Source organism: Tiliqua scincoides, chromosome 3 (assembly GCF_035046505.1).
Source record: "Tiliqua scincoides isolate rTilSci1 chromosome 3, rTilSci1.hap2, whole genome shotgun sequence".
NCBI classification, from domain to species: domain Eukaryota; kingdom Metazoa; phylum Chordata; class Lepidosauria; order Squamata; family Scincidae; genus Tiliqua; species Tiliqua scincoides.
In genome coordinates, this window is record NC_089823.1 from 17631583 (window position 1) to 17654398 (window position 22816).

General features: G+C 41.3%; 1 protein-coding gene across 8 annotated transcripts in view; it reads left to right on the plus strand.

Moving 5' to 3' along the window:
• YAP1 (Yes1 associated transcriptional regulator) overlaps nt 1–22816 on the plus strand; it is a 134043-nt gene that overhangs the window by 104572 nt on the left and 6655 nt on the right. For 2 of the 8 annotated variants that reach the window (XM_066619955.1, XM_066619951.1), the window contains 4 exons: nt 1539–1732; nt 3981–4028; nt 19410–19540; nt 22594–22706. In XM_066619955.1, the coding sequence (XP_066476052.1) occupies nt 1539–1732; nt 3981–4028; nt 19410–19540; nt 22594–22706 (486 nt within the window). The remainder of the gene's footprint in view (nt 1–1538; nt 1733–3980; nt 4029–19409; nt 19541–22593; nt 22707–22816) is intronic. The other 6 variants (XM_066619956.1, XM_066619952.1, XM_066619957.1 and 3 more) reach the window with 3 other exon arrangements.

Genomic DNA, 22816 nt, shown 5'->3' on the forward strand with positions numbered 1-22816 from the left:
AGATGCTGACAGCTACTTTTTCAAATGGCCTGCATCCATGGTATTTGTGGGAATGACTGTTCAAGTCATACACACAACTATGTATTCAGACTTGGAGACAGACAATGCTATTCTGTGTTCTTTCAATATGGGAGATGCAGCATTCAGTGCATGCCCATAGTGAGTCTTCACCATGTTTGTGGAACTGCTTCTATTACTTTCATAATTGCTATCCTTTTATCATGGGGTATTTTTGAACATTTGTTTATAGAAGGACAGATCATCCATCTGTAACAAAGTTGAAGGGTCAGCACCTCCTACTTCAGAAGCCACGGACCCAAATTGCCCTAGTAAAAGGAAGAAAATTTAAGTTCTGCACTTGAACAAATTGTATTAAAAAAGCATTTGCATTTTTCTGTATGTCTAAAGTTCTAGCACAGTCATTCTCACACAGTTAGCACCGGGACCCACTTTTTAGAATGAGAATCTGTCAGGACCCTGAAAATGATGTCATGACTGGAAGTGACATCATCAAGCAGGAACATTTTTAACAATCCTAGGCTGCAATCCTACTCAGACACCTACTCACCAGGAGTAAGTCCCATTGACTATCATTGTTAAAAGAATATACATAGAAGCTTGTTAAAAGTCTGTAACATTTCCCCAAATGCAGTCACATACCATGGTAGCATAAAGTCTAATATATTAAAAACAAAATATTGAAATGAATGGGGAACCCACCTGAAATTGGCTCACGACCCACAGTTTGAGAAACACTGTTCTAGCAACAAGGGTACTTATAAAATTTATAAAATATTGGAAGGAGGTATAAGAGAAAAAGTAGGGAAGAGGTTGGCACAAGTGCTGCTCAGAGTCTGCTTGAAAAATGTGGATGCTTCCTGGAAATATTCACCTTGTCGGGTCACCTCATCAGCTCTGCCGCCATGAGGACTAGAAACCATTTAAAAATAAACCAGAGATTTTTGCTGTGCCCAACTGTCAGAATCTAAATAGCCTGATTGACAGGCAAATACAGCTCTCCCTCAAACATGCTATTCATTGGATGTTCTGTAGTAATTGCAATCATTTGAATTAAAGCTGCTTTAACAATTGCCGCTACATTTTTATTTAAGCATTTATATCCTGTCTTTTCATCAAAAAAATTTATCCACTAGGCAGCTTGGAAACAAAGATACAATATTTTGCACATTCTTGGGCATGGCATTGTACTTTTTGTTTATTGACTTTAAATCTACGGGTGTGCTTAACGATGAGATACATTTTCCATTCCTTGTTGTTATGTGATTAGGTTGTTAAGTGAACATTCAGCCCAGTCTAGTGTCTTCGTGTAAACAGAAACTAGGTGGCTGCACAGACTACTGGAGACTGATTTTCTCTTCTTCGCATTAAGAGCCTCTTTGTTGTGCTTTGACCACTGTCATAAATGCGGTCCATTGTTAAATGGAAGGCTGTTAAGCAGCACACGCCTGTATTTGGGAATGCATTATGTTGAGCTTAGGTTGCTTCTAAAATGCCTACCATGTTTGTTGCCTCTGCAGCTATGAGCCAGAGAATCAGCCAAAGTGCTCCAGTGAAGCAGCCACCTCCACTTGCCCCCCAAAGTCCACCCAGCGGAGTTTTGGGAGGCAGCAACTCCAGTCAGCAGCAGCAGATGAGGCTTCAACAGCTGCAGATGGAAAAAGAGAGGTTGCGTCTGAAGCACCAAGAACTGCTTCGGCAGGTGAGGCCGCAGGTTAGAAATGTGCTTCCACTCTCATAGTCTGTTGTGTGTGCATGCTTTGGTCTGTGCTCATCCACTTGTAGTTCCAGCAAGCATCAGCTGTTTGGAGGAGAAAGAAGTTCCTTATTGAAAGTAAAGATTCGGATTTCACCATTCCAAAATCTCCCTTCTCCCCCCAAACAAATTGGCCAGCCATGTAGGATAGAAGCAAACAAGCAAGATTAGCATTTGTGTATACCTTGGAGTCCATAACCTCTTCAGCATACTTCTGGCATGATATATTTGGGGCTTTCCCCCCTAAAACCGATGGCACAAAGGGGCTCATTCCTGGCACTCGCTCCCTCCCTCCCTCAGCAAAATTTTAAATTTTGCCACGTGGATGACAACAGCCTGCCAAGTCCATGGGATTCTAAGCTGGTTTGCCAAGTTATTAATTCCCTGCATGGACAAATTGTCACAGTGACTCTTCCATTGCAAACTTGAAAGAGCCTGTAAAATGGATCTGATCTTGGTGTGTTTGAGTCTCTCTCTCCTTTTGTAGTTAAATATTTCCCAAGTGGTGTCTATATAATCTCAGAACAGTTACTTTCCATAAGAACATAGGAACTGCCTTGCTGAATCAAACCAAAGTTCCTTCAGTTCCAACATTTCTTTTCTGGTGGCAGTCAACAAAATGTGTCGGAATGCTCCAAGCAAAGCATGAAGACGATGCCCTTCTCACCCTGCTTGTCCCTAACATCTGATATTCCAAGGTGCACTGCCTCTGTACATGGAGGTTCCACTTGGCTATCCTGGGTTATAGCCTTTGTTAGACCTGTCATCCATGAATTTGTCTAATCCTTTTAAAACGTCTTCTAGGCCAGTGGCCATCACCACATCATGTGGTGGCGTGTGATAATTTTGGATTTGAGAGAACCCAGATTTATTCAGAAGAATTCTTGATTTTTAAACTCCATCAGCCTATTCATTTGGATTTCTTGGACTTGCGTTTGACAGCATCTGTTTTAATAGCAATATATAGGTGTTGTTTTTTTGCTTTCTCCTACACATTTGTGGAGTTTTGTCACCATAGTATTTTGTAAAACCTGTGGCTGGTGTGATGGTGGTGGATTTTAATAGAGTGCATGTAAATGTGCTTAGTGTGCTTACACGCACATCTCACTTTGAGCGAATTTCTGTGCGAATTTCAAAATAGGAAAAACTCATCCATGGTAGGCCATGTTATGGTGTTATAAATGATCTTCAGTAACATATCTTTCTTAAAAGCAAACTGGATTAACTTTCACTCCATTTTAACTAGTTTTGATAAAAACATTAATAATTGTTCCTATAGTGGCTCAAATGTAGATTGACTTGCTGCTTTTGCTTTGCTGTAACCTTGGAGGCATGAACTTGAAAGACAATAAGCCTTCCTTTCTAGAACTATTGCTCTACGTTGGTGCTTCCTATCCTAGATCTTTTGCTAATATATTGATTAGCTCCTTGTCTCTAACGCCCGGCATCATCACTTTTTTGTGAATGCTATGGCGCATCGCAAACACCCTAACCTCCTCTTTGAGAGAGTTCTTTTCCCTTCCTCTTTGGGTGATGGATCCTGCATCATAAAATATTCTCTTGGTCTTGGAGATCCCTTCTTCAGGCTTGTTTCTTCATCCCCTCTTGGCTTTTCTGCCCTTGTTCTGGAGTCTAATTCTCACTCTACCTGCCATTTTGAAGGCACTTTTGTAGGGATAAGTATTTGGTGTGGTCACTGTTGTGGGGTGTGTCTTGCCTTAATAAAACCTTGTAAGATGTTTGTCTCTCTCTAGACAAAATAAAAATAAGGGCTTCTTCAGCTGAAATGTCTGAGCTTCTCCTGTAACTGCTTTGCTATTAATTATCAACCGAACTCATACGCTGCTGTACCAGCATGCTTTTAGATAAGGCTTCTAATTCGGGATTTCTTCTTTGGTAACTTCTCAAGAAGTTGACTAACTTCAGGTCAGGCAATGTTTTGCTACCCTTGATGTTGCTTCCTCTTTGTTCCCTCTCTGTTAAATGACCCTGTGTTCATCTGCATTGTAAGCACTCCTAAGCATCTTGTTCCATTTATGCAGCAGCTTTTGTTGGCTCTTAACTCCTGCACCTCTTTGACTGTCGCGGCAACTTGCCTCTTCGGAATGCTAAGAGGGTGGTATGTTTGTGTCAAATCAGCCTACCCATCCTAGCCCTGCACAGCGAAAAAAGTAATGTTTATCCATCTTATTTCTTTTGCTCTTAGGCATTGCGGAATATCAATCCCAGCACAGCAAATTCTCCAAAACGTCAGGTAGGCTCTTAACAAATGTTTCAAAAAATTGAGAAACATTTTTTGAGGTATTAAGTTAGAGCAGGTGCTCACAAGGTGCTTGGGCTGTACCAATCTACCTGCCTTTTATGAACCAGCATGCCTAAAGAAGAGCTCTGAATATCTCAAACATTTCCTAATTGATTTGATAAAAGGTATCATCTTTCTTGATTTCTGTGTTCTCAAACATGATGCAGTGATTTCCAGGTATCGGTGATATACTGAAGAGGAGGACCTATGACTTTCAAGGTTTTTCTTAAGCACACATAACCTCCTGACCCCCAAAATATTACAGTTGCTCAGGAAGACAAATATCAGTATTCCAGGGCATCAAGAGCTAAACTATCTCCGTGCTTTTTCCATATAGCCAATGCCTGCATTCTTTCAGCTATGGTTTTAAATCTTATCTAGCATTATAGTTCCTTGTTGACCTGTCCAGTTATAGTCTTAAAACTGGAATCAGGTCAGGTGTACTTAATGTCAAGCTAATTAGCTACTCCAGTACAAATGGCTTTTTCAGATTTTTCTCTGCAAATTAGTTTGTTACACTTCATTAAGCATCTGACCTTTCACAACAAAATCCTGTGCAGCAGGGAGGATGTCCAGGGGTTTAGCTGTATTGGTAAAAGGGTATTAAGTGGTTGTCCACTGTCAGTTTGATATAAGCCTAAATCCTTTCCTTGGTAGTATCAAGGCTTAGTTTATTGCAAAATTTGGCTATGAAGCTTTGGGTGCAACAACGCATTATAGGCTATAGGAGGAACATTTTGTCATGCAGACATTGCATATTGCAAACTTTGTTCAACCAGTCACATTCCTGTTTCTGCCTTTTTCCAAGGAGCTCAGAGTGGCATCTTTGGGCTTACTTTATTTTTTTAATATCTTCTTGGCCATCTTGGGTTAGGCTGAAAACTGGTGACTTGTCCAAAAGTATCCGGTTTTCTTTGTAGCCAAGTCAGAGTCTGATCTCCCTAGCCCAAGTTCAGCATTGTCTGCTGTATCACACTCGTTTGCGGTTCATGATCTTGCATGCATTGTCATGAAATCCCAGCTTGGTGTACCCCTCGCTTTGGCTGTCTGAATGTGATAGAGCTGTTTCTCCATCCTCTTCACTCTCATCAGTGTATGGCCAGTGCTCTACAACTCTGCCTTTGAAGAGAAGAAATTATTTTCAACAGGCTCTGCACAAGTGAAAAGAGAACACTCAACCATTTGTGTTGGAATATTATCTTTCATTTCTTCCATGCTGATAATTTGATCTAGTAAGAAAAACTGAAGTAGCAGAAATTGAGCTTAGAATAACTTCATTTGGTAGCTGTGGAAAGTTGGTCTAAATATGTATTTTTTCTGTGTGTCTTTGAAATTATGAAAATCAGAGTTTCTATAGAGATGTTGATTTTGAGCTGTCTTACCTAAGAGGTTCTCAGTACCCTTGTCTGTGATTTGCTCTGTGAATGCAGTCTTATCAAATTAGGCTGCATTTAGTGTTCTCACGATGGACTTTGAAGAGCACATTACTCTGAATTCATCTTGTCTTGGGACCAAGGTTAATCCTTTCTTTTTTCCTAGTTAACTAGGAATCATGGAAAAAGCTGTCCCACTGAAACATCTCTTAACACTGGGATGTCATATCACATACTTGCTTTTTATTAGGGAATTCTTATCAATCTAATGCCAGGGTTTAGCCTAATCTAATGCCTCTTTCAAATACCTCCAAATTTGATCTCATTTTCCATTGAAATTCACATGTTGCATTCAAGCAAGGTAGAACTGTATAGAGGAATTTAGATATCATCTAGGGCAGGGATTCTTGACATGGGGTTCATGGACAAACTTCAGGGGGTTCATGAACTGGGTGAAAACTATGTGTATGTGCTATACATTTCTTGGGAAGGGAATCCATATCTTTCATCAGATTTTCAAAGGGGTCTGTGATCTCAAAAAGTTAAGAACCACTGATAGAGCAACTTTTTGCACTGATGGAGGCCCACCAACAAAAGCATCTGTGATTGGTAGTGGTGGGAGAAAATGGTAATAACAAAATAAAAACACATAGCACTACTTTTTGTTCTTATTTTTGTACACAAACAAACAAAAAGCACCCCAAAATCTGGCAGGGCTTTCCTGGGCCTCAGAATGCCTTACGGGCATAAAAAGTCACTTCCAGTTTCTCTGAGAAACCAGAAATTGTGCTAAAATGCCTCTTTAGAAGGCATTCTGAGGATCAGGGCAAGCAGACTCCCCAATCCTCAGAACACCCTCTGGTTGCATTCAGGGAGGTTTTGTGCCCTAATCTGCTGAGTTTGGTGTCCATGGGGGTTCTGGGAATGGAACCCCTGCGGACAACGAAGGCCCACTGTTAAAGCACTTTTAAAGCAATTATAATTTATAATTATAATGTAAAATTTGAATAAAAACACTTAACACCACTTTCTGCACGTCTACTTTGGAAAACACTGAAATCTGTAAAAAAAAATAAAACCATTTTCTCCCATCTCTAGTGATTGGTTATCCAGCTGAGTGAGTTTGCTGCAGTGCAGAGAAGAAATTAGTAATGCGTGCTAAGTTGACATCAGGGTGCCTTGTGTCTTCAAGACACTTAAATTTGCAGAGCCTCATGTGTGTGTTCGACCTGGTCAGTGTTTGGCACTGCTCTTGAATATGTGAAGCTTCACAATAGGTTCTTAAAATGAGCTGCATGTTACAGGCAAAGGCAAAAGAACATTGGAGCATTACTAGCTAAACTCACCTGAGGTTGAAATTTGCTTCCTAGCCTGAAATGAGTACACCCTGATTTGGAAAGGAATATTTTATTTGCTGAGTTCTCCCGGTACAAAATCTTTCTATTGCATCCCGAACATCATATTTGTGTCTATTTTTGGTGCTGCAAGAGAAATTAGGAAGCAAAATGTCATTGATTTCAGTAGGATGCAAGGCTCCTTCTTGGCCAGAGATAAAATACTTGTAGCTGTTCAAACTTCTGTGCTTAAAGATGCATTTCAAATAGCTTGTTATACTGTGTCCAGTATATCTAAGTCAATGTTTGCCTTGGCATCTTATCTGCTCTTCAGCCCTGTGTGCCACATCCACCCTCACTTGTGCACCTTTCTTCAGGGAGCGTTATAAAATCTCCCATCTTCTGGCTATGGCTCCAAGCTCTGCTTACTTACCAGTGTGAGGCCTTTCAGCTCCTGCTGCTTTTGTTCCATTTTGTCATTGTCCTCCAAATGTGGGTGTGGATCCGGTCTTTCATATGGACCCAAAACCACTATCAGTACTTCAGTTGTTTCACTACTTAGATGATATGCTTCTTGAAGAATGCATTTAGAATTTCATAGCCTCATTTTCTTCAAGCTGCCCCCAAAAGTATGTGTGGTACTTGTATGCTGAATTGGGGCTTCTAGTAACATGAACTATGCAGTACATAAGCCTACTCATTTATACTAGTTGCCACAAGAACTTTATGGCATGATTTCTTCTACTCAATAAGTCTCGTTCCTATGACACAATGTTAATGTTTAGGTTTCTCCATCACCCAGTGGGGTAAACAAGTGCACACTGGTGTGAAGAGGCTAAGTACATACAAATCATCTGTATGTTAGTGATGTAATGTTGGAGCAAGTCATAGGAGAGCAATTTTATAGTTGGGGATCGGGCCCAAGTACAGTCTTATGCATGACAGACTCATGCAAATTCAAGTAGACGTGCTTGGTCAACCCCCCCTCCCCTAAAAGTTAAAAAAGCAGTGTAAATGGTACAGGCATTTCTGTAATTACAGTTACTCTGTTTATACCCTGGAGTGAGTCTGAAATGAGAGAAGGAAGCTGCTGTTCCTTCAGTTCTTGCATATCTCCTACAGTGCGTTTAGTTCTTAAAGAGGCAATACATATTTGTTGCATTCAAAGTCTAAGCTCGCATATGATGTTGCGACTATGTTGCACTGTAGGCCGACTGTAGTTTGATAGTTGGACAAAATAGTCCTTAAATTTGTCCTTCTATGTAATGCTTTGTGTAATGTATGTAGTCTATAACTCAAAAGAGTAATTGGACTTTTACAAATGACTTCATTTGAATTGATCTTTACAATTTTTGTTCCATTTGCATGTGTCAGGAGATAAATTTGGTCCAGTCCTTTTGCCTACCTCTCCCATGCTGCTTCTAACTCCTTAACTTGTTATCATTTTCAAGAGTTGGGAAATAATATAGTAGTTGGTGCTCAAATGACAAGCTTTAAACAGTTGAAGAAAATGCTGGAAACTGTTCAGATGAGAGTTGCAGTGATGATGGGTTTTCAGCAAGCAAACTGTAGAGGAACAAAGTCTGTGTAGCCTAGTATAATTTAAGGAAATGTATGTCTGGCAGTTCTCAGAGATTTATAAGAACATCAGAAAGGAAGAGGGTGGACAACAACAATTTTTTACTGAATTCAGTGAACAGTTCAGTGAGGAAACAGGACAAGATATAACAGGCAACAGTTTAAAACTGAAAAGACTTTTTTATGTTAAGCATAAGAAAAAACTTTAACAAAATTAACTGCCTATGGAGATTGCAGAATTGACCATCTCAAAGGCTTTAAACAGAAAACCGGTTGAACAGACTGGTGTCCATTGGATGCTTAGGTAAGTAAGCTATCCTGCCTCTGCACCCGGTGAATTAAATGATTCAACACTGATCCTATAAAACACTGAATGGGAGCAGCTGTGGATTCTTCCCCCCAGCACCTCTGTAAGGACATGTTCTGATGGTGCTTATCCTCACTGTGTGTAATAAAATCAGTGATTCATTTCCCCTCCCATATTAATGCCTAGAATTTAATATGCAGAAATAAAATGTTGTCTTTCAGCTACTGATCTTGTTATCATGGGTGCTCTGAGACATGTGACACATGCTTGTGTTCTCCAAAACTGGGCATGTTAAGGCTTTAACTGTTGGCCATGAAGCACCTACCTCCTAACCTGCAATGAAGAAAATGGGAGTTGGAGTCTAACACTAATGTAAATGCATACATAAGTTATTGAAAGGGTTAATGGGAGTAAAGGCGGAAGGGTAAATAGCAATAAATAGCAATATCGAGCCAGTAATACTTTATTGTTTTAGCTAATTGGTGTCACAAGGCTCATAATGGGGGTGAGAATAAGAGAACACTAGGAAGGGAGACACTGCAAAGTAGCATTTCTCTCAGGAAAGTATGGAGTTTCAAAGTGGTTTCAGGCTCTATGATGAACAAAAAGACAGGAAAAAAAATTTGCTGTGAAAGGGAATGATTGGAATCTGGGGGCAAAATTGTGGCAAGTCAGCTGCTATAGGAGGGGAGTAAGAATAAGGAGTTTGGGTCAGCAGAGGATTGGCTAGGCAAGTTTGCTAACCTGGTTGAGGAGTTTGCTGTTGACCGTTCAGCTGTGTTTCCATGAAACCTCAATGTCCCAAAATGGGGGTTTATGGCTGGCAGAAATCATACTAGAACTTCTGGACCTTGATGCTTTGCTCAACAAGGCCAGACTTGGAGGAAGAGGGACTAGCCATCAAAAGGGATCCTCTACCATCTCTCTCTGGGGGTCCTGACTTTTGTTAGTAAAAAGGTAGAGGATCTGGTGAGGAGATGAAACGGGGAAAGGGGAAGACTGCAAGATTGTACTACACACAGGATGCAAGTGAGGAAAATGGAGTTGGGGGGGGGGGGAGACAAAATTATAGTGGTCCAAAGCCTGCTGATTAGCTGTCTGAAGATCCTGGAGTGTTCTTTGGTGTCCAGGCTAGGGGAACCAAATTCTTGGAGATGAATTTGGCCACCAAGCAAAGAGTTGAAGCTTAGCTCATTAGGAATACCCAGATTGCGGACCAAGTAGACATCTAGAAAACGAATGGAAGTTTTGTCACCCAGTTTGGGTTTGGGGGGAGAGACCAGAATCAATTTTTCATGGCTTGAATGATTAGTAACCAGGATGACCTTGCATATGTTTTTCTTTTTAAATTTCATTTATTTATAATAAAGGAAAATAGAAACACAGTAAAAAGAGAAAAAAATACAAAGAATACCTCTAATACTGTAGCACAGTTGAAGTTGAATGTTCTAATTACAGCTTTATATCTTAATCTAAATTTTTATTCATTTATATATTATACTTCCAACAGCCCCCTTATCTTCTCATAGGTATTCCATTTCAGCTTAATGTTCTCTATTAATTTCAATCTAATTTTCAAATCCACAGCTCATTAATTCATTATTCTCTCTCTCTCATGCAGAAACTCAATTGATTTCTAGTTCTTCATAAAATATTTCATTGACTTCTCTTTAAGCCTTGCATATGTTTTTCTGTGCCAAAACTAGACCATTATTGAAGTGGGAATAGATGGTTCCCAAAGCCTAATAGAAGTAAGGGCTTCTGTCTCCTTTCCATAACTTCCAGCTGGTGCTACTTTTTGGTCAAGGCCTGATCCTGCTTGATTAAATTCTCAAAAAGGCAGTTCATGCCAAGAGTGGGGAGAAGGCAACCACAAGATTTTTTCCCCACCCATCTGCAGTAGCTTTAGTGGCTTGCTTGGGAAGGTCCTATGTTATTGTCCTTACAGGTGCTTCATGGGGAGTGTATTTGTGAATCTTTCTGTGTGCAGCTGCATTATAGAAAGAAATCTGAGAACTGGGCCCAGGACTGCTGCACAATTCTGCAAAATCAGAGTTCTTTTGACTCTGGACTACACCTTTTCAGTCTAAATGAAGGATCACATTAAATTAAATGTTCTTTTATGTAGCAGGAGGCTTTACTAGGACATTTCTCCCTGATATGATGGATTGCAATATCTTAACCGGGAGGCACATTTAAAAATTCAGTCTTCCTAGCTGCAGTTCAAAGTGGTATAGTCCAGCAAGGATCCTATTGCATACTTCGTCAGACTGTGTAGTTCAGCTCTTTAAAAGAGCAGTTGTGGTTATGGCCTGTCCTTTTAATGCTGTGATTTTAAGTTTTAGACGTTTGAAATGTGTACCTGGGCTACTGGTACGTTACTTACCTGGGAATAAGTCCCGATGAACTCATTCGAACTTGTTTCTGAGTAGACATGCCTACAGGTACACTGCTAGTTGCTTGTCTTGGCCATAGGAAGGTCTGTCTGTCTCTCTGTCTGTCTGTCTCTCTGTCTCTCTCTCTCTCTCTCTCTCTCTCTCTCGTGTGTGTGTGTGTGTGTGTGTGTGTGTGTGTGTGTAAAACATGTTTTGCCTCAAGTCGTAGATACTTTATAATGTGTAGGTGGTTGGTTGAAGCAGATGAGGTAATTGCATATTTGCAACTGATTGCTGGAAATATGGGATGTGGTACAGTAGACTTTCATGCTTAAGAATGTTTGGGCTTGTTCCTAGCAGTCTCTTAGTGAAAACGCTGCAGTTTTGAGTGGGTTTGACTGAGAGTCCAGCAGGCTAAGTCCAGATTTACATGTATTGCCGAAACCCTGGAATTGGAACTAACTTGGTAACTGAAATGCATACTTGAAGTTTGGTTCTATTTCTGCCTGTATATTCACACTTCTGACAAGTGCTTCTCTGAATAGTGAGACACCAAGTTCACTTAGGGCTTTGGTGCAAGGCAGACATTTTCTGATTCCTGGCAATGTTTTAAAGCGAGTGTGCATGTGTGATGTTCCTTCTCCCAGTGTGGTTCACATCTCTGCCAGACCTCAAAACTCATACAACTCATTTGGAGTTGTCTGCAGTTTTAGACTGCTCAGAACTGATGAAGGGATAGCTTGGTATAATTAATTGTGAAAGGGTCCTCTATGGAACCCCAAAACACCACATGATGCAGGAAGCACTTCAAAGCAACCCTAGGAAAAAGTCAACAAGACTCTTCTTTTGGAGAGAAAAGGAGTCCTGTATGAGACGCTTCTAGATGGAGAAAAGGATGTATACTTTGAGAGCTGGCGTAGACATTACTGCAGCCTGCTTGTTTGAGTAGTTTGATTGTGAACTGAGGTTTACTGAGAACAGAAACCTAGTTAAAATGTAAAAGATGTGTGGTTCTGCTGTGGCACGGTAAAAGTAGGAGAAAAGCACACCTGAGCCTCCTTGAAATCAGTGAGCTTAAAAGCTTAACTATGAGGTTCAGTTGAAATCAGTTAACTTGAGCATACTGATCTGTCTTTAGACAATGATCAATATGACCAGCATCTTGTACTCTTAAGTATGTTACAGAATATGTTGTGTTTTTATGAGATTAAGGGCGCAATCCTAACCAACTTTTCAGCACTGACATAGCTGTGCCAATGGGGCGTACACTGCATCCTGCAATGGGGAGGCAATCAAGGGGGCCTCCTCAAGGTAAGGGCATGTTTGTTCTCTTACCTTGGCGCTGCATTGCAGCTAGGTCAGTGCTGGAAAATTGGTTAGGACTGTGCCCTAAGAGTTGTTTTTAGTTGTCTTACCCATTTGACAATCTTATGAAGCAAGATTTTTGATTTTTTAGCATCAGCGTTTTATCTGAGAGGCTGATGTTACCTGAGAGGCAACATTTTCCATCACCTGAGAGGCTGATGCAGAGAAGATCAGTTCTGGAGACCTAAAAGTGACTGACTTATACTAAAGTGCACAAGTGGATAATTTGCCTGAGCAGTGGAGCCACAGCCACAGACAAGCTGGTAGCTTCTCTTCTGTGAAAAGAGAAAAATCACAATTTACAATAAAAGTAGATCATGTAAGTGCACCATTGGCATGAGCAAGTTTTAGCATAAATAGGCCACCTGTATAACATAACACCAGCACCAGGGAACAACACTAAAACTGAGTGGTGGGAGAGTTAGAACAAACAAAATATTTATTAACCTAACTTGTAATTAGTCTGTGGAACTCCTTGCCACAGGATGTGGTGATGGCATTGGCCTAGATAGCTTTAAAAGGGGATTGGACAGATTTCTAGGTTCATCACAGGTGACAAAGTGTGATAGGATTGTGCAACTTACTGGTTTTAGAATTAGGCTACCTCAGAATGCCAAATGCAAGGGAGTGATGGCAACAGGATGAAGTTACTTTATTGTGTGCTCCTGGAAGCATCTGGTGGGCCACAGTGAGATACAGGAAGCTGGACTAGATGGGCCTTTGGCCTGATCCAGCAGGGCTTTTCTTATATTGTCAGAATAGATGGGGAAGAGAGAGCGTGGCCAAGGACCAATCTTGGAATTTGAACTTGAATCTTTCTGGTCCCAGTTGACTGTAATGGTCTGTGGATCTCTTTGTATTAGACCTTTTAAATGAGAATCAAAATAATTGTTTGCTAGTCATTGAGTGGAAAAGTATGGTTTTTTTATATACATCAAAATTAAGTTGGGTTGAAAGCACAGCTTCTTTAATGAGCACCAATTTCTTAACCCTGGTCACCTTTCTTTAACCGATTTCCAGAATCTATCTGCCCAGGGTTTCCCTATTTCTTTTAATCATTAATCTTTGTTTCAGCTTCAGAGTTTTTGCACAGTCCCCTCTGCTAATGTTCAAATGCAACAAATTCTGATACCCATAGGAAATGCAACACCTGTTTGATCATTTTCAGGATGTGTGGGCCAGAGTGTGTCAAAGCTTAGAAAGCATCTAAAAATAATTAGAGCCAATGGTCTATCAGATTTATTTTGGCTTGAATCTAAAATAAATATTCAAAGTCTGTGGAAACTATGAGTCTTCTATGGTTCTGCTTAAAGTAGATTCCATTCATATTTGGTAATTATATTGCCAAAGCTGGAAGTTTCTTATACATGGTCTTTGTGTTGGTGATGGTAAAATATTTTCTATATTGGAATAAAGTAAAATTGCAAAAATGGATACATGGCCATGATACTCTCCAGCATGATCTGGGCTTATTTACGGAATTGGCGCTCATTCTGTAAGCTATAAAATAGGATTAAAGTTCCTTTGAGCATGACAATCTTTCACATCAGAAATAGTCTTAAAATAAAGCAGTTCCTTATGGTAAAGCTGCCTTCTGTGATCTCATAATATTTCATCAAACTTATGGTTGCTTTAACAAAATAGGTTGTAAATGTCTTTAGAGATGCAGTCAAGGAGTTTACAAAGAAGCAGAGCAGGAAGTTCAACTGTTCTGCTTCTTCGTAAACTTGTTGACTGTAGTACAGAGGTCACAGCTGAGAGATCATGATTGCAAAGGAATAGTCTCTTTCTTCCCATTTGGCAAGAAAAACCAGATGGAGAGCTGGTGGATATTATCTGATATTTGAATTGATGGGACAAAGCCCACTTGGTCTGAATTTGTGTATTGGCCAATCAAAACTTCTTTGTATTTTAGTAGAGAAGTAAATGTTTTTGCATCCTGGTTCTGAAAATGAGGTGATAGGAACACAATGTGGGGATCCTTATCACATTTTGGGTTTATGATAATCTGTGCTGAACCATGTCACTGAAGGTTTTAAAAACCTCACTAAAGCTTGGGGAGGCACTGAACAGCTCACTGTACGTATCTCAAAAATAAAACCCACTGCAAACTCGCAGTTGTTTGTGGGGAAAATCCATCCATGAGTTTCAACCCACATGGGATTGCAACCACATGTTTGCTCCCTTCTGGGGGTTTCTTTGTGGCAAAAGCCACACAAGTCCCAACTCCAGCTCTACCAATCATCCTTTAACAGACATCCTGTGTCTGCCTGTATTACTTGCCTGCCTCAAGGGATGGGAGCTTCACCCTGCACATTTGCCCTTCTGAGGACAGTAAACATTCTGCTCCTGCTAGTGGCAGCAGGACTCATATGCTGGCTGTTTTCTGTGCCAATGTGCCCCAAGGGCTGACCAACTTGTGTGGGAATATACTGCCAGCCCCAACTTGAGGTTTCTGTGGAGATAGGATCATGCCCCAAAGCAGGCACGTGGGGACAGTCACCCTTGGCAGCTGCACTTTACACCCACACTCAGAAAAGCAAACAAAGAGATCTTGGTTCCAAACAGCTGTGTGTGACCACACCTAAAGACATTTTCATGAGAGTAAGCCTCATTAACCACAGTGGGACTTCCGAATAGGCCTGTGTGAGATTGTGCATTTGACGGTGTCATAGAGAGGCACTTCTGTATGCCTGGGAAAGATGCCGCACTGTGGCCTCTCTGCTTGGACTGCCATCTTATGCATACTTTCCTAGGAGTAAGTCCCTTTGAACTCGGTGTCAATGGCACCTAGTGCTGTCCTTGTTCACAGCTTGCTTCATTCCCCTTTGTCTGCCCTGAGGCAGTCCTTGAGGCAAGAAGCAATGAGGCAGCCATGTCTATGGTTTTCCCTGCCTCTCTTCCCCTTTCATTTTATGTTGGGATAAGGAGCTGAAAGTTGCCTTTTCTCTGATGCGGTGGTGGTGGTCAGGTGGAGCCATTTTGGATGAAGCTTTAATGCTTTGTTCTCATAAAGCAAAGACCGAACAGGAAGTAGTAGGCTATAGCAGGAAGCAACAAGCATAAGTGAACCCAAAGTTCATGCCATTTCAAAGAGCTCTGATGGATGACCCTCCTGTGTCTTAAGCCATATTTTTGGAAGATGGCCTGTATATGCACTAATGGAAGGAAACCTGCATTTATAGAAGGCATTGTTTGTGAGGAAAAATTATGAGGTTCCTTCCCTGCAACTTGGGGCTAAAATCATATACATGTCCCTGGGAGTAAGTTCCATTGAACACTTGCTAGAGTTTTGAGTAGGCATGCATAGGTTAATATAAATGGCAGCACATAAGGCACTTCCCTCCCTTCTCCCTCCAGTGGAAAGAGGATTAAAGCACTGACAAGAGGGGCTCAATTTGCTGTCCCAAAGGAGGGCTTCCCTCTCCCTCTCCACTCTCCCTGGATCCCACCACATTCATAGAGCAAAAGATCTAGCAGAAGCCACTTCTGCAACTGTCTTACATACTCACCACAAGCAAGGGAGTGGAGATAGTTGCCCTATAAAGCATAAAACAAGTGGAAGACAGTGACCCCACATGGACTGAAAGTTCTTGGATGTTGTGTGGCAAAAAATTTCACAGATAAGGAAAACCATGTGAGATTTGCTTCCAAACTTGCAGTTACTCCATGGGAAATGTCCCTTTCATGTGGGTGTAAGCAAGATCATCATCCTTCCGTGGAGTTCTGGTGCAGGACTGAGCCCCATAGCAGTGGAGCAAGGTGCTGCCTGCAATACTGTGAAGTACCACTGGTTGAAAGGACTGAACTAGGTTTTCCAAACTTAGGCACATGGGCAGGGAATTCTTTAAGCAGGATGTTTTTGTATAGTCCTGGGGCAAGCAGTCCAGCTGCATATCTCACCCCCTGGATTGGGTCTGTTATCCATAACCTTCTTCTGTGGTTGAGCCAGTGCTTGAAGGAGGGCTTCTATTTGTTAACAGCCCAGTCTTTCTGAGTCTTTGGTAATTGTTTTCATCTGCTGACCATGCTCTTTGTGTTTCCAGGGGAATGTCCACTTACACAGGCCTACAAAATTGAGGGTCAGAAAAGTTTTTCCCAAACTTTATGGTGGTTTGATATGAATTTGGGGTGCCGATTCCAAAAATGTCATCCATTTTGCCCTATCACGTCTTCTTGTTGGCATCCTTCAGTCTCGGAAGACTATGGTATTGCGCTCTGAATGGTGGTTCTGGCACAGTGTCCTCACCAGTGCACGAAGCCTGGGTACAGTAGATATGGAGGATAGACTGTTACCTATACAGCAAATCTCCCCTCTCCATGTTGCTGAAATGGTCCAAAGGAAAGGTAGAAGCCAATATGGTTGGTTCCAGCAGCGTCGTAGGAGTTGCCAGAACGTGACTGTGTTCAGCCATGAACTACCTCAGGGACTCTGGCTTCGGATTTTGCCTCGAGGTTGACTCCTGAAGCCTTTTCCATAACTGGATGTAGCCACAAGGCAGTGGAGGCAGTGACCTCTGGGGGCTGGGGGATAAGAATAGGCCCTCAGTTTGGCTGTACTTGTCGTAAGAGGTGACTAAACAGCCACCGGGTAGATGGGACTCGTTAGCCTGGGAAGGCAGCTCATCTGAGAGAAGGAAAACTTATCATGTCTAGTTTTGGAGATATAGTATAGCTTCTTTAGTGAATGGTTCAGGCAGCTTCCTCATGAGGAAGCCATGGCGTAGGCTTCCTCATGAGGAAGCTGCTTGAACCATTCACTAAAGAGGCTATGCTATATCTCCAAAACTAGACATGATAGGGCAAAACGCATTTTTTGAATCGGCACCCCAAATATACCCAGGAATTGGTGTAACATTTAAGGAAGCAAAATGTGTGTTGACCTGTGTTATTGGGACTAAATAATCTTTCTGTCTCCAGCCCTTAATGTATTGTAAAACCAAAGAAACAAAGTTGTAACAATTACATGGCTGAGCTTTCTGTTTCTTTTAGTTGTGGCACCAATGCCATTTGCTGCTGGTGACCAGAAACCATGGGCACATTGCGTTATTGCAGTGGCTTCCATTGCCATGTGCTAGGTGACTTAATGGCTGATCTTGCATGAAACATGAAGGCTTTGATCCTGTAAAATATTTTTCCCTGACACACGCGCAAATTCACATTCTTGTAACTTCTCTAAATGTGTATACAAGTAGTCAGAGCTCTGATATGCGTGATAATGGAAATTTCAAGTGCTGAAAGTGTTTAGATGAAGCCTAATTTTTGACCAAGTTTAGGGATGCCTATTTTGAAACTAGCAGTGAAGTTATGGTAGACCCTTCTAGCCCTTTAAAAAATGTTTTTCATTTTTTTAATTTAAAAAATGGCTCTAGGAGAACAACAACTGGATATGTTCCAAGAAGCTAACCTCATTTTTTAGAGTAGCTTCTCCAAGGGGCTGCCAGAGTTTTTGGCTCACTTGCAGTATCTAAAATTAGAATTTTGTACTATTGATGAGTGTTAAGTCGTACTTTCCCAAGGGTCATTTGAAAAGTTTGACATATTAAAAAAAGTAAAGAAATAGTCATAACAGTTTTTAGCCTGATTTTTTTTTCACCCAGTCGGAGAGCTAGTGTAGTGGCTAAAACTGAGCTGCAAATCAGGTTTGTCCTATTTTGAATCTTGCCTCTGCCGTGACTTCTCACTAGGTGACCTTAGCCAAGGCACTCCCATCTTCCCAGCTGCAGCATGGGAATAAAGCAACTTGCTCCCTTTGCGGGTTTGTGGTAAAGGCAACATCAGAAGTAATACATGTGAAGTCCTTTGCACATTCAAAGTACTGTATAAATGTTAAAAAATTGTCTTCTGATTATATAGAAGAGTAATAAACCATCTTTGTTAGTATATATGTTTAAGCCATTTCTGCCAAAGTTGCATATACGTAACAGGGATACCTGTGGGCTGGGCAGAAATGGATTAATGCTTGGACTAAAATCTGCAGCTTCCAAATAAGTGTTTGATTTTATGAGGTTTATAAACATAAGGGCGCAATCCTAACCCACTTTCTAGCACCGACATAAGGGCAATGCAGCTCTGAGGTAAGGGAACAAACATTCCCTTACTTTGGGGAGGCCTCCGTGAGTGCCACCCAACTGCAGGATGTGGCAAATGTCCCATTGGCACAGCTATGCCAGTGCTAGAAAGTTGGTTAGGATTTGGGCCTTAGGTTCTAACAGGTTTTTCCAGAATGTGGGGGGAAAAAAGCAGTACAAGTTTTAGGTAACCATCCTTGATATGCTCTTAAGAGAGGCCACTAATGTCTTGAGTTTTCAGGTGGACAGTTAAGGCTTAACTATAGTCTTGCCTAAATGCACACCCAAGTGCTTGACAGGAGTAGATTGTGAATTCTACTTTCCAAATCTTACACACACACTTCACGGTTCCACATTGTCTCTTTCATGAGATTTCCCAGTTAATGCAACCAGTAAGTGTGGAATACTTTGTTCCCCATCACCCATATTTTACAGGTGCACAATATTTCTAAAAATGTCATTTCTCATCTTGTTGCTTTTGCTATATCATTGAGCAGTTCCATTTTTAACAATGAGTTTGTTCAGATTAATAGCACATCTCTTAGTCATTTACCTTCATCTGTGAAGCCCTTTATGATCTTGGAACCCTGTGCTTTAAGTCCCACCTCAACATCACAGACCACTCTGTCCCCCTTCCCATTGTCTTTCTCTGGAAAAGGGTATCGGGTGAATTGAGGTGAGAGTGTAGGTGTCCTCTACAATTCTATGCAGTCAGCTCCTGTTAAGATAGCCAATATGGTAATTCTAAAAGGAGAACGTAGAAATGTAAAGATGAATGTAAGTTTAAGTAGTGCCTAGCTAAAGTGCGACAAAAGTATGGGATTGGACACACCCTAGTTTTATACAGCATTTGGATGCAAGCTCATCTCTGCTTTAATGCTTATGATGCATTTTGACTGTTGTGTGGAATTTATGTTGCTTGATTGGCAGGAACTGGCTCTCCGCAGTCAACTCCCCAGCATGGAACAAGATGGTGGCTCTCAGAATCCAGTGTCTTCTCCTGGAATGTCTCAGGAACTGAGAACAATGACCACAAATAGTTCTGATCCTTTCCTTAACAGGTTTGTAACTGTAGCTATTGGCGGTTTTATTTAGCCAGAAGATGACTTTCAGATTCTTGTTTGCATGTAATCATCTGTTTTGAACATTTGTCTCTTCCAAGAACTACAGCTGTAAATGAATCTTTCCTTAAAAGGCAAGTCCAGCTTTTTAAAAAAAGGTTGAGGATTAAAATCTGTCTCCTGCAGGAGGAAGTCAACTGTTCAGACTTGTATAAAGGCTTCATCTTCAAAGCTGTAACTTGTTTGCCCAGGCACAAGTCTGTTGACGAACAGCCTTTTAAAATTACTAACTTGGAAAAGCTTTTCAAAAGCTAGCCATGACATCTACTCTGGGGCTCACTTTAAGGAGTTTCTGCAACATTCCTGGTTCTATTTTTATCCTTGTAGCGTTGAAACAGTGATAAAACTGTTGCATATCACATTTCAAGGCTTATAAGCTAGTTTCTATGCCTCATACAATAATAATGGAGTCTGTGGATTGGGGGCAACAGTCTGAGGCAGGGCAGCAAATATCACCTCCCCAGTTTTTTTTTTCAGTTACCAGTATACAAAAGCCCAACTGTAGACACCATAAAGGGAAGCAGAAAAAGCACTGGCTGCACCAAGAGGACTGAAAGCTCTCCAAAGAGTCAAAGCCTCAAAGTAATGCTTGACACGGAGAGCCCTTTTGAAAATAGAGAATATCCAGCAATTTGCTGCCTTCAGGGGCAAGGAATTTGTCCCCCTTATTGTGCAAGTTTACGCCCAAATATGTTTGCAGAACTGCCATAATAAATTAGTATTTATATAGCAGTTTCCAGTGTTCAAAGCACTTCCAATGGATTATCTTGTTTTAACAGCCCTATAATTGTAAGTATTTGTATCCAGTGTTCCCGGAAGTTCGGCAGTGACACATGATTATTATTGCCAAACATCGGGGTTAGCAGTGCTGCACACAAGAAGGTATATGTGCACTGGCACAGGCCCTTTAGTGTGAATAAAGTTTGTACCCCCAAATATCTAGGAAACTGAGGTTAAGAGGAACAACTTATCTAAGACCACCTTGTGGGCTCATGGCAAAGGTGAGTTTTGAAACAGAGAAATCCTATTTCACAGGCTTAGGGCCCAATCCTATCCAATTTCCAGCACTGGTGCAGCTACAATGCAGCCCCAAGGTAAGGGAACAAACATTCCCTTACTTTGAGGAGGCCTCTATGACTGCCTCCCCACCATAGGTTGTAGCACATGCCCCTCTGACACGGCTGCACCGGTGCTGAAAAATTGGATAGGATTGGGCCCTCAGTCTCCTAGCCACAGTGCTTTAGCAGCACCATAATAAGTGGAACATATTAGCTTTGTCCCTAAAGAAGGCAAAACACTGGAATACATGGGGAAATTCTGTATTTTCCAATAAAGCTTTCTATTTTATGTATAACTTAAAATAGAATAAAAAGTTATGTACATAACTTTTTACGTACAATACATAAAAGTTATGTATAACTTTGCCTTTCTATCTCCCCCATTGCCTACCTTTAATGAGCTGTGTAGCCATGCGTGCAGCCATCACTAAAACAAGAACCACTGATCTGGTGTCTCAGTAGGGCAACTGAGTCCTAATAACCTTCAGGACAGAACGGAAGCTCAGTGGCAGTGAATGTGCTTTGAATGCAGAGAGTTGCAGGTTCTGAAGAGCTAGTCCATGATACTGACCAATTGTTTGATGCAGTGTAAGGCACTGTCACAAATAGTATGGTGCCATGTTGTAGTACTGTTAAATTTTGGAACAAAGACAACCAAGCAGGGACTGTGGAGATGGGGTGGGTTATCATGGCATCCAGTTCTTTGAATCTGATCAACAGCTTCAGGACCTAGTATATTGTTCTTAAATGATACCAGCTGGGAATATCGCAGCTTATGTAAACCATCCCAATCGCTAACTGGCTGTCTTGCCACATCATGCAAAGGAGATGCAGATTATATTCATTGTCAAGAAAGATGTAGACTTGCTGTTGCTGCTCTGGGCATTATCTATTTTCCACTGTGGTCAGAACTCCCCCCCCCCCCAAAAAAAAAACCCCAAAATGTTTCTCTTATAATGTATACACCAGATGTATGGTGTATTGTGCATATTGTGCATATATTTGAAGAGACACTTGGCCAGCAGTCTGAGGCTAAGAGGCAAAGAAGGAAGGCCCATAGCCAGGGAGACAGACCAGGGACAGACTGCACTTGCTCCCAGTGTGGAAGGGATTGTCACTCCCGAATTGGCCTTTTCAGCCACACTAGACGCTGTTCCAGAACCACCTTTCAGAGCGCGATACGATAGTCTTTCGAGACTGAAGGTTGCCAACTATGCATATTTGCTGAATTGGTTCCACCTGTTGTCATCATCATCACTACTTATATTTATTTGAATTTATAGTCCACGTGGTTTAGGATGGGTTTTGGAGACTGACACATTTACTTTTGGGGGGAGGGTGGGAATAACTTTGTCTTGGAAAGACACACTGTCTGAGGAAGGGAGTCTTTAAAGAACAAAAACATGCTAAGGATCCCAAAAGAGATTGTCAGTTCTCCGCCCTACCCCACTCCAATTCCCAGGCATGTTTCCATGTAGGGCAAGCCTTATCTCTTACCCTTTATTTCACTTTTAGTTCATGATCAGTCTTCAATGATGAGCTTAACATCTGAATTCTAATTTTTCCTGTTCCTATCCTGATAGAAATAGCTTGGCCCAACTAGATCCCTATAACAAAATGCATGGGGATGAAAATCCCTGTCCCTACGTCATCTGTTGCCTGAAATACCCCAAATGCAAGTACCTTTCGCCACTGAGTTTATGTGGAGTTGTAGTTCTGAAATTGCAATTGGACCCAGAGTTGAGGATTTGGAGAACTTTTGCTTTTTTATTTTTATTAAAGTGTCCCTCCTATTATGATAAAAGCAGAATTCAAGTTCTTTTGGTGCAAGCAAATGCCTTCAGTCATGAATGGTTGCAGGGTCCTTGCAGTTGGATTGGGGGGGTAGGGAGGTTTAACATTCTGGTTTAAAATTCTGTGCCTATTTTCTTGCAGTGGAACTTATCATTCGAGAGATGAGAGCACAGACAGTGGCCTCAGCATGAGCAGCTACAGTGTTCCCAGAACTCCAGATGACTTCCTCAACAGTGTCGATGAAATGGATACAGGTTCGTTTCCTTCCAGTTGCACTTTGATAGGATGCTTTTCATCTTCGTGTCTTGAGTAGCCAAGGGGAAGAGGGAAATACACACTTCTGGGTAACGTTGAAATTACTTTG